The following is a 14514-nucleotide window of genomic DNA, read 5'->3' as shown; positions in this document are numbered from 1 at the left end:
TCTACAAAAAGGAGTAAAAACTTCAAAAAATTTAATGCAGTAAAGCTAACTTATGCTTGCCTTAAAATTTTTTGCCAATTTTTACTGTTAATTTTTACAGTAATTTATTCCATGGGTGTCATTGAGTGTATGAAATATATCAGCATTTGTGTATAATTTTTCTCATTGATATTTTGCGGAAATGGTTGATGATGTTGCATTTTTTCATCGAAATATATTTTCTCAATGTTTTACCAAAACTTATTTTTTATCATCTTGGACAACCTAAAGAAATGAAACGATATGTTTAGGTACAAAATGTTGCTGAGTGACAACTGGAGACAGAATTTGTCAATGCAAATTTAAATGTACTTCATAATTTATATGCTTAGAGATGGGTATGATGTAGTTTTATGACAGATCATAAAATTGATCTACTCTGTCTTGTTCTTTTTTTTTTTTACATTTTTGCTTGTGTGATCGTCTAGTATATGATGTCATGTGAAGTCAACTTATGGCATCTTTAGTGTTCCTGTACTAAATACTAATAAAGCATGCTAAGTTTTGTGTTTGATATTCGTTTCAGGAAGAAAATATCAAGCTAGATCCAAAACTGGATGCTGCTTGTGTGTCTGACCAACGTAATCTGTGTGGCAATGTACATCCTGGTGAAGGCGCAGTGAGTTCTAAATCTTGTCTGCAGTATTTGAGTGAGACTTTATTAGCCAATCAACATTCCTTAACCAGATTTTTCAGACACCAAAATTATTGGCATGCTTGCCGATTTATCAATCTACTTAAATGCTATAAACTTGCACTGTTGAGCTAATGTTTAGCAATAACTAAACATTCAGATACAGTGCAGGTATTTGTTCAGCTTTAGTTGGTGCTGTAGTCATAACATCTTTGGTAGCATTTTACTAAAAACTGACCACATGCATCAGCAACTTCTTTTTGGCAAGAGCTTTTTTCTGCCAGATAAACGCATAGTGTGAGACTTTAATAGTTCAAATGCATGGCTAATATTTTTTTGCGCCAAGATTCACATGCCATAGTGGCTTGGCAGGAAGTGGCATTTTGTCAAGTACAGAGTCGTGGATTTGGTTCTCGGCAGCAGCGCCTGCATTATGAATGAGCTCTACATGAAATAGCTTGAGTACTGATATATTGGTGCACATAAAGTACCCTAGGTGTTAAAGATCAATTTAGTGTCCTCCACTACAGTGTCTGTTTTGCCCAAATGTTGTTTTATTATGTTAAACACCACCAGTCAATCATCACTCCAAAAGTTGTCTTTCATAATTGTTTGCCTCTTTTTCAGATGCTCGAGTGCCTGAAGGAACATAAGAATAAGCTAACTCGAGAATGCCACATTGCAATTTTCCAGCGAGAACGTTTAGAAGCAGAAAGTGTTGGTTTGGACTACAGCCTCACGTTGGCGTGCAAGTCAGCATTGCGCCAATTCTGTGCAGAGGTATGGTACTCAGCCTGACGCCTGCTCATAGATTTGCACATTTTTCATTTCTTGAACTGTAGAATACTATGTAAACCTTTGCAAACTGTAGTAGTGGACATCATGCACCATCTCCAAGAGGTTAAAAGAAAATTTTTGCTGTGCAGCTGTTTCACGAAGTCAAACCCACTTATAACAATATTCAAGTGCCATGAAAATTTCATTGTTATAACCGATAATTGTTATAGCCAAGTTGCATGAAAAATAGCAAATTAGGGGGATGGCAGAGCTGTTGTGAGAAAACTATAATGGTGGGGAGGCCAATGCCCCTGCCCACCACCTTCCTCCTTCCATCTGCTTATTGTGTTGATTCATTTAACTGTTTAACTCTGCTTCCTGTGCATTCTGATCATGTGTAACGAGCCGTGGCTATCGGCGTTCAAGCATGGCACTGCTATACCAACTGCAAAGAGAGGTCACGAGCGGCAAGTAACATGCGAGCTCCGCCGAGGTATTGCATTGGTGGCTCCAAAAGGGTCTTTTTAAGAAATGCGACAAGGCTGCCACGGCTGCCTCCCAGCATGAGAAATCCAGAAGAAATGATGGGGTGAGATCGCCACAAGCATCTCGCCACGTACTTCTCACTGGCTTGCACGAGAAAATACCATGTCCTTCAGCCTTGCTTGGTTTATGCAAAGCTTGCTGACATCCTTCTCCAAGGAATCTAGGGGCTCCACGTAGTGCAGCAGAACGTTTTTTTGCAAAAACAAAGCCCATGAGGGACTGAATCATCTGGAGGACCTCCTGTGAGGACACGTTAAGGCAGCTTGCCCTACTACGTCATCGTTGCCATCGCCGCCGTCACTGTTACCATTGCTATCCGATGCAAGCACATTCACGACAATCGTCTAATCAGTTAGACATTCTGATGTTTCTAATGCATCGTCCACTTGTAGAAACTCTTCTAGCCCTGAAGCATCCTCGTCAACTGTGGACCAAAGTTCAGGCATCACTTCGTCGGTGGGACCTTCGTAGGCTTCATATAAATCACTGGTGCCTCGGGTTAAAGCATGCTTTCCTAAAGCAATTCCACATCATAGAAGCGCTTACTTCAGATCATGCAGCAAAGATACACTGCATGGCCTTCAATAGATCGGTCTTCAAGTCTGGTTGCTCCCTGCTTGTCTGCGTGGCCATGTCCATCAACAAGACTAACTTGTTCAGGACACGGCGACGATACATGACCTTAAAATTGGCGATAACGCCGGCGTCCATGGGTTTCCACACTTGAGAGCTTAAGCATGGAGTGATGGGCACTACAATTATCTAGGATGAGCGTCACCTTCCTCTTAGATTGCTTGATATGTTAAGCAAACTCCAAGGGCTACTCATTAAAAAGTCCTCGCGTCATCTGTGCCTTGCGGTTGTGACGGTAGCGTACCAGTATCCTGGCAGCACCACGGAAGCAGCAGGGATTTTTTTGCTTTCTCAATGACAAATGCGGGGCACTTGTCGCTCTCTTCTATGTTAGTGCACAAAAACACAATGAGGCGCAGCTTGCTGTCCACTTTTACATGTGTCTCCTTTGAGTGCATGTGTCTTGGTCGGCAACATCTGGGTGAACAGTCCTGTTTTGGCACCATTATATATGTCGGTGTCAACATAGTTGTCGAGGATGTGGGGCAGCGTTTCCTCCACCCACTTATGCTTAGCCTTCACATCTAGCGAAGCTCCCTCGCCAGTGACGGCTGTGTAAACAATGCTGTGCCTCTCTTTGAAGCGCTGTACCCAGCTGCCACTTGGCTGGAAGTCTGCATTGTTGATGAGTAGGGCAAACTGCTTTGCCTTTGTGGCCAGAATTGGCCCGGTGATGCCCAGTTGATGGCATGGGCAACAAGAAACCACACATAGGGGCCTCTTCCACCTCCTTATAGGCATCTTCTTTTGTGTTTATGCCCATTGTTTACCGAGAATCTTTCCTGGTTGAACTTCTCTGCCAAGCAGATGGTTGTTTGTTTGTTTGTTTGTTTATTTGTACTGTCAGTTCAAGGATGGACCATTACAGAAGTGGCACCCGCCGTGGTTGCTCAGTGGCTATGGTGTTGGGCTGCTGAGCACGAGGTCGCGGGATCGAATCCCGGCCACGGCGGCCGCATTTCGATGGAGGCGAAAATGCGAAAACACCCGTGTACTTAGATTTAGGTGCACGTTAAAGAACCCCAGGTGGTCGAAATTTCCGGAGCCCTTCACTACGGCGTGCCTCATAATCAGAAAGTGGTTTTGGCACGTAAAACCCCATAATTTAATTTAATTACAGAAGTGGATAGAAATACAACAAAAAATATACAAAATATCGGTACATGTAGAACAAAGAACAATACAATAGCGTCATCTGTAGAAAGTGACATGCAGTGATCAAAGACAAAACACTCGCAATATGCGCATCAGAAACAAATGCTATGATGCAGTCATATCCGGAAAAAAGATTCTCCAAACCAGCAGTAAAAGCACTGACAGAGGAACATGTGACAAGTGGATTGTGGATTGTGGACACTGTTGGTTGCGATAGCCTTTACTTCTTCACCAAGTCATGCACTTTGTTACCGTCTTTGTAGTCCTTCACGATACTGCACTTCGTTTGCAAATCTGTAGCAGTACGCTTTCTTTTCACCGGCAACATTGTGCATTGGCAATGATCAGCGGGTGGATCAGCCATCTTCCATTTTGACAGCGAGTCAAACAAGGCGGAGAAACCACGTGGCCAGGAACGACTTGAATGCAACGAACAAAGACAAGCACGGGTGATGTAATCCGTTGGCAGAACTGCGCAGAATGAGGGGCCAGTGAGCAATCTGGGAGCAGCACTGTCAGCGCAGTTAGCGCTATCCATTCATGTTTCGGAGGGTGTCATGGCATAGAGCTATGGGCGCAGCCCATTCGTGTGCAGAGCAGTGGAAGAGTGACGGGAGAGAGGCAAACGAGGCTGGCGATGCAGAGAAAGCTAGAAAACAGGTTCAATTGTACGAGCATGCGGCGTTCATTGGGGCAGCGTGCAAGGATGCAGCGGCTTGAATTTCTTGTTTTCTTTTTTCTTTTCAAGGATTTTTCACATTCCATTGCCTTTCGGCATGGACAGCCAGCAGCCAGATTTCGTTGTTGTAACCAATAATGTGGCTTGGAGGCATTGTAGTAAGCAGGCTGTTTCAACATAGAAAGCATACAAAAGGTGGTGGTGCAGCAGCTTCTCATTGTTATAACCGATATATTGTTAAAACGAGTGTCGTTATAAGTGGGTTCGACTGTAGCTGGAAGCATGGTGTTTAATTGCATTCAGGGCTGTTGGGTGTAGAATGAAAGTAGCCCAGAAAGTATGACTACCACGAGCTGGCACACATTTGCACTCATAATTAACAAACACTGACCACAATCTACTGCGAACAAGGTTACCTTGGGGAACCAAAACATTAACCCTACTAACTCTTGTGGTCAGTGTTTGTCTTCTTTACTTCACCCTGACGCAACAAAATTCTGTCAAGCTTTAGGTTTCATACATTTGCACTTGGACTTGCTACACCATGTTGTTTCATATGCAAGAATTAGTTTCTGTAGGCCTAGCAGTTTTAGTCTGCTCAAATTCATAAATATGCCTGAAAATGTTAAGTGATTTCCTGTCACTTTTACTTGGTGGAGGTAATCTTTGTAAGCAATGAAGCTGTCGCTCTTACAGCTGCAGAAGTTGTTTACTCCTTTAATGTCAATTGGTGTTGTCAGCAGTTGTGATGTACAACCTTTGTTTATAAGGTTTGGAGTCTTGAGTCCATAAAAAAAAAGGCATTCAACATTTAAATCATTTGTGGAGCTCTCTTCGAAGTAGTCTCCCTTACAATCCATCGAAGTAGTCTCCCTTACAATCCATACAAAGCTTCCCACGCTTCTTGAGGTTTTGGGAGCAGTTTAGAGAAAGCTGCTTTTGGCAGGGCTGTCAGCTCCTTTGTCATGGCTTCTTGAATGGCCTGAAAGTTCTCCATCCCCCGTCTTCTTAGGGCTCTCTTCACACGGGGAAACAAAATTTAAAAAAGCATGCGAAGAGGTCAGGCGATTAAGGTGGGTGCAGAAATGCCGTTATGCTGTACTTGGTGAGAAATTTGGTGATGCTCAGGGCAGTGCGTGACATCGCATTATCGTGCAGAAGACTCATCGTCCAGATGCCCATACAGAAAAACCTTGTTCATAGGCTTTGGGAAATAATGTGCGAAAAAACGTGCTAACTGGGAAAAACGTATGATCCGAAGTCATTAAAAAATTTGGCAGACTGAGCTGTAGTTCACATCTTCATAATGCAAAGCATTGTGCGAATTTTCACAGCACGAGATGCCGGTGCACACGGAGCTTGCAGGCCCAAGCGGCACGAGACATGCATTGTGATTTTTGCGGCTTAGGCAAGCTTTCGTTGCTGCTTCTCGAATTCAGCCTGGGTGATGTAACTGGTAAAACCATGTCATATTAACCGGTAAAAATGAATCGTAACTGTATTGAGTAATTTTCTGTACTCTCAATCCCGAACATTGCCGCTGGGAAACTATACGAAACACGATCGTATCAATCAGGTTCTAGTGTAGTTCAGAATGACAACATTGCAATGCATCATACATACAGATATAAACTCTTGATTCACAATCTGTTCTTGTTAAATGAATTCGTGGTGTATGACACCTCTTGTCCAAAAAAAAATTGCAACATTGTCTTTGTTTTATTTCTGCTGCCGCACTTCTTTTGACTCCGGAATGCTCATGAACCACCATTTGGCACGCTGCCTCTTCATTTGAGCGCTGTTCTGAAAATACCATGTTTCATGATACAGTCGACTCTTGTTACAACGGACCCTGATAATCCGACAAAAAATGTCCGTTTTATCCGAAGTTCGTAATATCTGAGACACTTCACTTCCAAAACGTTTGCCGCGATGTCTAACAATTTTATTGCAAAGAGGAAGTTACGAACGTTCAAAGTAAGAAACAAACAAAAAAAGTCGCAGTTTCACCTGAAAGGCAAAGCATCGATTGCAATAGCGAATTAAGCAAGATAAGCACGGCAGCAGCAGCGAGCAAACTGACCTTCATGCTTTCTCTTGCTTCAACGCAAACTAAACGTCGAAAGCACAGCACATACGAAGCTACCAGCATTGGGCGCATTTTGTCCACATCGCAGATCACTTTCAAGATACAGCGCCTGCCGGGCGCGCACTTTGACCACATGGGAGATCGCTTTCAAGATACGGCAACACACACTTCGTCCACATCGCAGATCGCTTTCAAAATATGGTGCGCACTTTGTCCACTTCGCAGATTGCGTTCAAGATATGGCGACCGCGCGGCCGCGCCGTTAACAGCAGCTACCAGAGTAGACCCCCCCCCCCCCCCCCATTTTTTTTCCTCGCCGTCTCCCATGACTCGCACGCGAAAGACAGCGTGCTTCCATCCTGCTTTCCTCCCTCCCTTGCGCACAAGATATTGAGTTGCGATCGTCGGCTGACCCTCGCAAGTCAGCTTCCAGCCTGTATCGACACGGCAAAAGTCCGTTTTATACGTCCGATTTTGACAGAAATTGCCACTAATTTCGTCCGCTGTAGCCGATAGTTCGTTGTAACGCAGTCTGTTGAAAGCGAACTTCATTACATTAATAAAATAGGTAGAACAAACTAAGGCTGAAATATGGTCCATTACATCCAAAAGTCTGTTGTACACGGATCCGTTGTAACGAGTGTAGACTGTATTGCCAAGGAATACAGCATCCTTGTGTGCCTCGAAGATCAAATCAGCACTGACTGATGCCCGCGTGTCCTTCTGGTCCTTTTTGAGGAAGTCTGGCATTCAGCTTCTGTTTCCCCAAGTTCTCAAGCAAAATTTGCTGATGTTGAGGGCACCTGACGGCATGCAGATGGTAACGGTGCGGTCTTGATGGATGCTGCAAATAGCAGGCTGTCTTCTTCTGTGCAAATTGATGCGATAGGTAATAAAGTGTTCTCAAAATAATGTATTTTAGGATCATCAATGGTTGTTTTTGAAGCTCCATATGCTATGCCATTGAACTGAAGTGGATTAGACCTAATGGTACCCATGGCACTGAGGTGACAGTGGTGATAGTTTTCGGGACCCACTTGCGTGGTTGTCCTGAAAACTATCCAGTAAAGTTTGTGTGGTACGCCGTTGCGGGAAGCTTGCTGCTGGTGTGTTCGTTTATATTTCTGAAAAGTGTATTTTCACACTTTCTGCCAGTGGCTAGAAAAAATTGCATGCAGTACCCTGCTGCATGCTTGCACCTCCACAGCAAAGTATGTTGTATATGCGCCATCTAGACATAATTTGCATAAAATTCTTTCCTTTAGCTGATAGTTTGCTATAGCTAGGTTTGTTAAGCATGGAATTTGTTGTAGGAATAATATAGGCAGCAGGCCAAACTAAATAAGAATACTCTGTTGTATCTGTAAGTACAGTAGACCCTCGTGTTATAACGAAGTGAACGGGACGGCAAAAAACTTCGATATAAGTGGTGCTTCAATAAAAATGGATGTGTCATAGAAGCTTTGACAAGGACGTCCCAGCTGTTTAAAAACACCACGGAAGTAAAGAAAAAGCTGCCCAAGCACTCCCACCTCAGTGACAGCCGTCATTGTCTTTTTTTTCCGCCGAGAAAAAGGATGTCAGTTTGGTCTGGTGTAAGTTTCTGCCGGGTTCACGCAAGGCCACTTCCAACTTATCCAACCAATGTGTAAGTCTATAGTCACTGCTGTTGCATTCAATTCTGTTGCGAAGCAGATGGTGTGCCTGCGCCATTGTCAGCAACTCCCTGTGTTCTTCATTTGTCGCCAATTGTTCATCAAGATGAACTGATGCCGCATCTATGATGTCAGCATCTTTGATGGGGGCAGTGACAGGAACAGCTGCATCAGGGAGCTTAACAAGCCAAAGACAATTTCAGGGTTCTTCTTCTTGGCCATATCGTGCACACTTCTGTATAGATCGTTGCACACTTGCAGGTCATCTTCTATTTCCTGTTGAAATACGAGTGCTTGGGAAAACCCTGCATCAACAAAGCAGTTAATGATCTTTGTCAGCTGCAGTTATTTCCATGAATGACAGCAAATGAATAGCGCTGAGGAGGTTTTTGCTGTTGTCCTTGTTGGCATTGTAGGCATCAAGCATCCTTTGCAGAAGGCTCATGTGATAAAGCTTGCATGGCAAACAATAACATGTCCTACAGAACCACCCGCAAATTTCTCCACAGAAAGGGGCCGCACAAGTTGAAACAACAGCATGCATATGCGCCAGACACTCGTCAGAGTTGCCAAAGCTGAACAGGCCTAAAGTCTCGATATCTCAATATATAGTGCACTGTGCACCCACACACCCACATTGGAGCGATGGCTACCGTGGTGCATGGGCTCAGCACAACATTGAAAGCTAGATAATTGCCAAAGCTGCCGAATCTGAGCAAGCATAAAGTCTCAATATTGTGCACTGTGTACCTGCGTTGGTGCAGTAACTACCATAGTGTATTCGCATAGCGCAACAATGACAGCAGGGTGCAAGTCTAGTGCGGTTCCTCTTTGTTGCTTCCCCATGGCTTTTGAGGTTAGAAGCATGCACAATCTGACAATATTAGAGGCTATGGCATGCGTAGGCCATAGAGTTTCATACAATAATTACGAGAGAGAACTCTGGCACTGTGATCGTTCAGTTCAGCCACCATGGGAACGATGGTAAGTACATGGATTTTTCTGATCTCCATCCTTGTGGATTCAGACGTTCTTGTGGGGGCTCTTCGCCACTCTCATCGGGAACCCGATGAGAGTGGCGAATGGGTGAGCCTGCTCCGGGCCCCATGAGAATGGCGTGTTCTTCTTTAGAAGATCTGTCAAAGGCCGAGCAACATCAACGAAGTTTTTGACGAAATGGTGAAATCGGAACACAGGCCGACGAAGCAGCGCACGTCAAAAGCAGAATGTGGCACCAAGAAACCGCGTATGGTGCAAACTTTTCTGGATCTGGTTGGACACCGGATGCATGAACGAGGTGTCCCAACACGATAATCTGACGACGCCCGAATTGACACTTCGTGGAGTTCAGTTGAAGGCCGGCTTTTCGGAAGATGGCAAGAATGGCAGCCAGTCGGGTAAGGTGGCTGCCGAACGTGGGAGAAAAAACAATAACTTCGTCAAGCTAACAAAGAGAGGTGGTCCATTTGTAAGGAGAGAGTCCATCATACGTTCAAATGTCGCAGGAGCATTGCATAGGCCAAAGGGCATGACTTTGAACTGATATGAGCCATCTGGCGTGATGAAGGCTGTCTTCTCGCGGTCCATTTCATCAACTGAAATCTTCCAGTAGCTGGATCGAAGATCGATGGACGAGAAGTATTTAGCTCCGTGCAAGCAGTCTAAGGCATCATCGATGCGTGGTAGTGGGTAGACGTCTTGTCGCGTGATCTTGTTTAAGTGGCGATAATCGACGCAATAACGCCAGGTACTATCTTTTTTTTTAGCAAGGACGACAGGCGAAGCCCAAGGGCTGGCTAATGGCTCAATGACCCCTTTGCGGAGAATTTTGTCCACTTCTGATTGGATGACTCGACGTTCAGCATACGATACCCGACAGGAACGCCGACGAATCTGATTCGTGTCTCTAGTGTTTATACAGTGGTGAACAACAGATGTTTGGCCTAAAGGCCTGTTGCCGAAATCAAAGATGTCAAGGTACGATTCGAGGAGGAGATGTATGTCTGTGGCCTGTGCAGAGGTGAGGTCAGGTGCAATCATCTTCGCGAAGTCATCTGTTAGGGAACCAGAGCTGTGAGCTGCAATTGGCGCTAATAAGCCACTCTCGGCATTCAGCCTCTCAATGTCAGATTTGGAAGTATTCGAAACGCTAGCCAAGAACATGCTGGCTGGAATCACTTGAGGGCACAGGCTGAAATTCAGAAGCGGTAGAATGACGTCGTTATTAGTGACCGTGACCAACGTATGCAGAACAACATTGTTCCGGTTCAAAAGCATGTCGTTGATGGGGCAAAGCACATATTCACCATCAGGAACCTGTGGCTGGGGGGTTAAAGTGACGTAAGTAACTTCCTCGGGTGACAGACGCACATTGTGAAGTGAGCACGAGTGCGGTGGGGCGGTGCTCGGAGCATCGGCGAGTTGAGGCAGTTCCAACTGAAGAACGCCTGTCGCGCAGTCGATGAGAGCAGAATGAGTGGATAAAAAGTCCAATCCAAGGATAAAGTCGTGAGGGCAGCTGTCGATCACAGCAAAGAGAACACAAGTAGGGCGGCCGTCTACAATTAAAGGGGCAGGACACATTCCAAGAACAATCAGCATGCCACCGTTGGCCACATGAAGCACTCGGGTAGCTGCTGGGGTGAAGACCTTCTTTAATTTTCTACGTAGGCTAGCACTCATCACAGATACATGGGCTCCAGTGTCGATGAGTGCTTGGACAGGTGCTGTATTTTTTAACGTCTAATACACTTCTCCTTGTGGGCACAGACAGAGGATTTGCTGTGGTAGTAGGCAATGCAGCACCACCTCCGAGGGCTGCATTTCTTAGTTTTCCGAAAGGGTGCGGCCAAACCCCACAGGGGACGAAAGGCGACGTGGCTGCGGCAAATGGGAAGATGGATGACGTGTTTGTGGTGAACGAGAATGGTGAACGAGAATGGTGAGGGACTGTACCATGTGTTCCTAGCAGAGTTGTCGGCGCTGTTAGACTCCCCGGTGGGCGAAACATTGTGGGCATTTGCATCAAAACGGCTCAGGTTGGTCGGCGTGCGAGGTGTTGAGGGCCACGAATTGCAACAGTATTGGGCGACATGACCAATGCGGCGACAGGTGAAACATATCGGCTGGTCGTTCTGTAGGGGTTGGAGTCGGTTCGTAGGGAGGAACTTGGAGGGACAGGACTAGGCATGCAGGATTTATTTACATATTTTACATTCTAAACAAGAGATACATTCGACAGTCTAGCGTGACTCCCAAATGGAGCCCGCAAGACGAAGCATACAGCATACGAGCGCGAAGCTCCAAACACGCAGCACAGAGCACGATGATGAGCACACTGACGAGCACACAGACGAGCACGATCACAGAGCACACACTAGCAGCGACAAACAGCTGCTTATAAACACTACGTGTTCCCTAGATCCCTACGTGAGGGAAAAACGGCAGTTCACCGCCGATTCGCAGCGTCCAACGTCAACGCAGTCGACCTGCCGGTTCTCCATTATCTTGAGTCTTGAAAGGCGCGTCTTATTCCCCGAGCTGACCCCCGCCGCGTGGCCCCCGGTTCTCCACTGTCTTGCATCTTGAAAGGCCCGTGCGACGTTGCCGCCAGATACATTACTTCGGGAACTCCCTTGCTCACAGCAGACCAGGTTGGCGGTGGCGGGTTCAGTAACAATAGTTGGTCCGCCGATCGCGTTTAGTCATAACGGCGCCGAGGGGGTGTTGAAGCGGCACCTCGAGGTCCCTACGAAATGAGTCACCGCAGCAATTGTGGTAGGCTTCCATGGTTCTCTTCGGAGAAGCTCACAATGCTCGCAGCTGGCTGAGAAAACTTGCAGGTCCGCATCTCGGCAGGCCATTCCTAACAGTTCGCAGTTCTCCACTCAGTCGGGTTGCGACAACATGGAGAGAAGCGTCGGGGTGAAGCGAAAATAGTAGAAAGGCGTTTGCTCTGAGATTGGCGACAGCACACACAGAGTGTAAACCAATGTTTTCAAGTTCCTGGCGAACAATGGCTTGTACGAGAGGAACGGAAAAAGTGGTAGCATCAGGGCTACACGAACAGAAAGCTGCAGGCGCCATCGCATCCAGTTCACGTCGAACGATTTGCACCACGTCCCCTGATGGCGATGCATGCTGCTGTGCGGGTTGATCTTCACAGGTCGACGTTGCGGCAGTATTGGGAAGTCTGGCGAATGGGTGCAAGACGCGTCGGCTTTTGGCCTACTCGAATTGTCGGCACTCTTTAATGATAGCATCAACTGTAGAGCAGCTTTTGCACATGTGCAGATTAAAGGTGTTGTCAGCAAGGCCCTTAAGCATGTGCCCGACCTTCTCAGCTTCTGTCATGTCATGATCGGCTTTACAACAAAGTGCCAGCACGTCCTGGATGCACAAGACATAGGACTCCGTGGGGGATTGGGCACGGGAGGCCAGTTCCTGCTTTGCGGCAATTTTACGGCTGGCTGGTTTTCCAAACAACTCTGTCAACTTCTGTTTGCATTTGTCCCAGCTCGTTAGCTCCTCTTTGTGGTTTTCATACCACACCTTTGCCTTGCCTCTTAGGTAGAACAACAGGTTAGCTAGCATTAACGTTGGGTCCCATCGGTTGATTCTACTCACGTGTTCGTACATAGCCACCCACTCTTCGACGTCGGCGCCATCGGTTTCACAGAAAGTTCCAGGATCCTTGGGTTGCACAACCACAACTGAAGGTGACAGCGATGTAGATGGCGACGGTGACGTTGGAGGCGGCAACGACGTTGATCCCGCCTGCTCACCGTCATTCATGGTGCGGACGATGATGTGACGTCCACTGTGGAGCTCCGTTTCCAGCCGTGGTACCCCGCACCTCCCACCAATATGTTACGGGGATGTTGCGAGTATATGACAACTATATTTACAATATATATACAGGATGAGTCAGAGCAGTTAAGATGGCTGACCACCAACAAGACGCAGCAGCCAGCGTCTCCGATCTTCTTCGTCCTTGCTCTTCTTTCATCCTTCCGTAACAATGTTTATCCTGGATATGAAGACCATTATATATGAAACTGTACCGAAGTGGTTTACTCATATTCTTTTTTATCCACTTCTTGGAAATTTGACACTAAATTGATCTAGACCTCTATGTTTTCACAGATAGGTACAGAGATTAAGTCAAAATCCAGGAGAGCAGCTGCAACATGGCAATGTACTACATGCAGTTCCGTCTTCATCTCTGTGGTTTGCAGATTGTGGAAATGCAGTTTTTACCATAGCAGACATGAGGAGATCATTACTTATTCTATGCGTATGGAGATGCAGCTTTTGGGCATTTAACCGTGGTATTTAAATTTTATGAATTGCCTTTTACGTTAGTAACGTACCAGTAGACAATAAATACTAGCTTCAAAAGTGATTATGTCCAATAGCTGTATTCAGGAATCTGGAGGATATTAGTAAGCCCACTCAGGTGGGCAGCTTGGGAGTGAGCAAAACGTAAAATCTCACCACAGTTTTTTGTTGGCTAGTAATCCAACAATATGGGCAACTGAAACGGCCAGTGGACCATTGGCGTAGCCAGAGTAATGGGGGGGGGGGTCGAACCCGCCCCTCCCTTGAAATTTTCTGGCGGAAATCCATTCCCCCCTTTCCCACGGGACAGAATGTTTCAGGAGGGGTGGGCTCAGAAAGAGCGACATGGATGAAAGGGAAAGCTTGAATGTGAAAGCAGTGCAAGGGCTAGTGGTTGTCTGGGGGTGGGTAGGAACATTAGTGCCCGCCATGCCACTCAACAACCCGGGTGAATGTTGAAGAGTGTAACAGTGACTAACGGAAAATAATTTTAAGGGCAGTGAGGTGATAAATACGAGGAGTGGGGGGAGGCACATAAAAGGCGCCAAGAACAAAGTTCGCGGATAATTGTGGACATAGGGAGAACGCATCGTCCTTATCCAATAGCACTCACTAGAAGATGTGGCTGAAAAACAACGGTGACCTGCACTGATACCTCGGCCACAAGTCTGGCCTGCAAACAAGAAGACACACCATAGTGCACTGTTTTGTTTTTGTTCGGCCCCGTTTTTAGGTCTGTTAGTTTTTCCAAGTCATGTACCAGCTAGGTCATCAACATACATTATATAAATGCATTAATTTGTAAATGAAATGTTAGTTTGGTATTAATATCATAATTTTTAAAAATAGCATAAGGATGATAGAATAGTTTGATGCGAAGTCGCTGCACACCTTAGCAATGAAAAACTTCTGTCAGAAGTTAAGCACACTGTTGTTTCGGCAACGCAAAAATGTGCATCCTCGTTGA

The 14514-nt window shown here is 45.9% G+C and overlaps 1 protein-coding gene across 2 annotated transcripts in view; it reads left to right on the top strand.

The window, feature by feature from the left end:
- The window catches only part of Glg1 (Golgi apparatus protein 1), a 127466-nt gene that overhangs the window by 80167 nt on the left and 32785 nt on the right, over nt 1-14514 (top strand). For both annotated transcript variants that reach the window (XM_055062163.1, XM_050194356.2), the window contains exons 16-17: nt 566-658; nt 1301-1453. In XM_055062163.1, coding sequence (XP_054918138.1) covers nt 566-658; nt 1301-1453 — 246 coding nt within the window. The remainder of the gene's footprint in view (nt 1-565; nt 659-1300; nt 1454-14514) is intronic.

Source organism: Dermacentor andersoni, chromosome 1, assembly GCF_023375885.2.
Source record: "Dermacentor andersoni chromosome 1, qqDerAnde1_hic_scaffold, whole genome shotgun sequence".
Classification (NCBI taxonomy): domain Eukaryota; kingdom Metazoa; phylum Arthropoda; class Arachnida; order Ixodida; family Ixodidae; genus Dermacentor; species Dermacentor andersoni.
The sequence above is the reverse complement of the archived record's forward strand: the minus strand, read 5'-3'. Positions and strand labels throughout refer to the sequence as shown.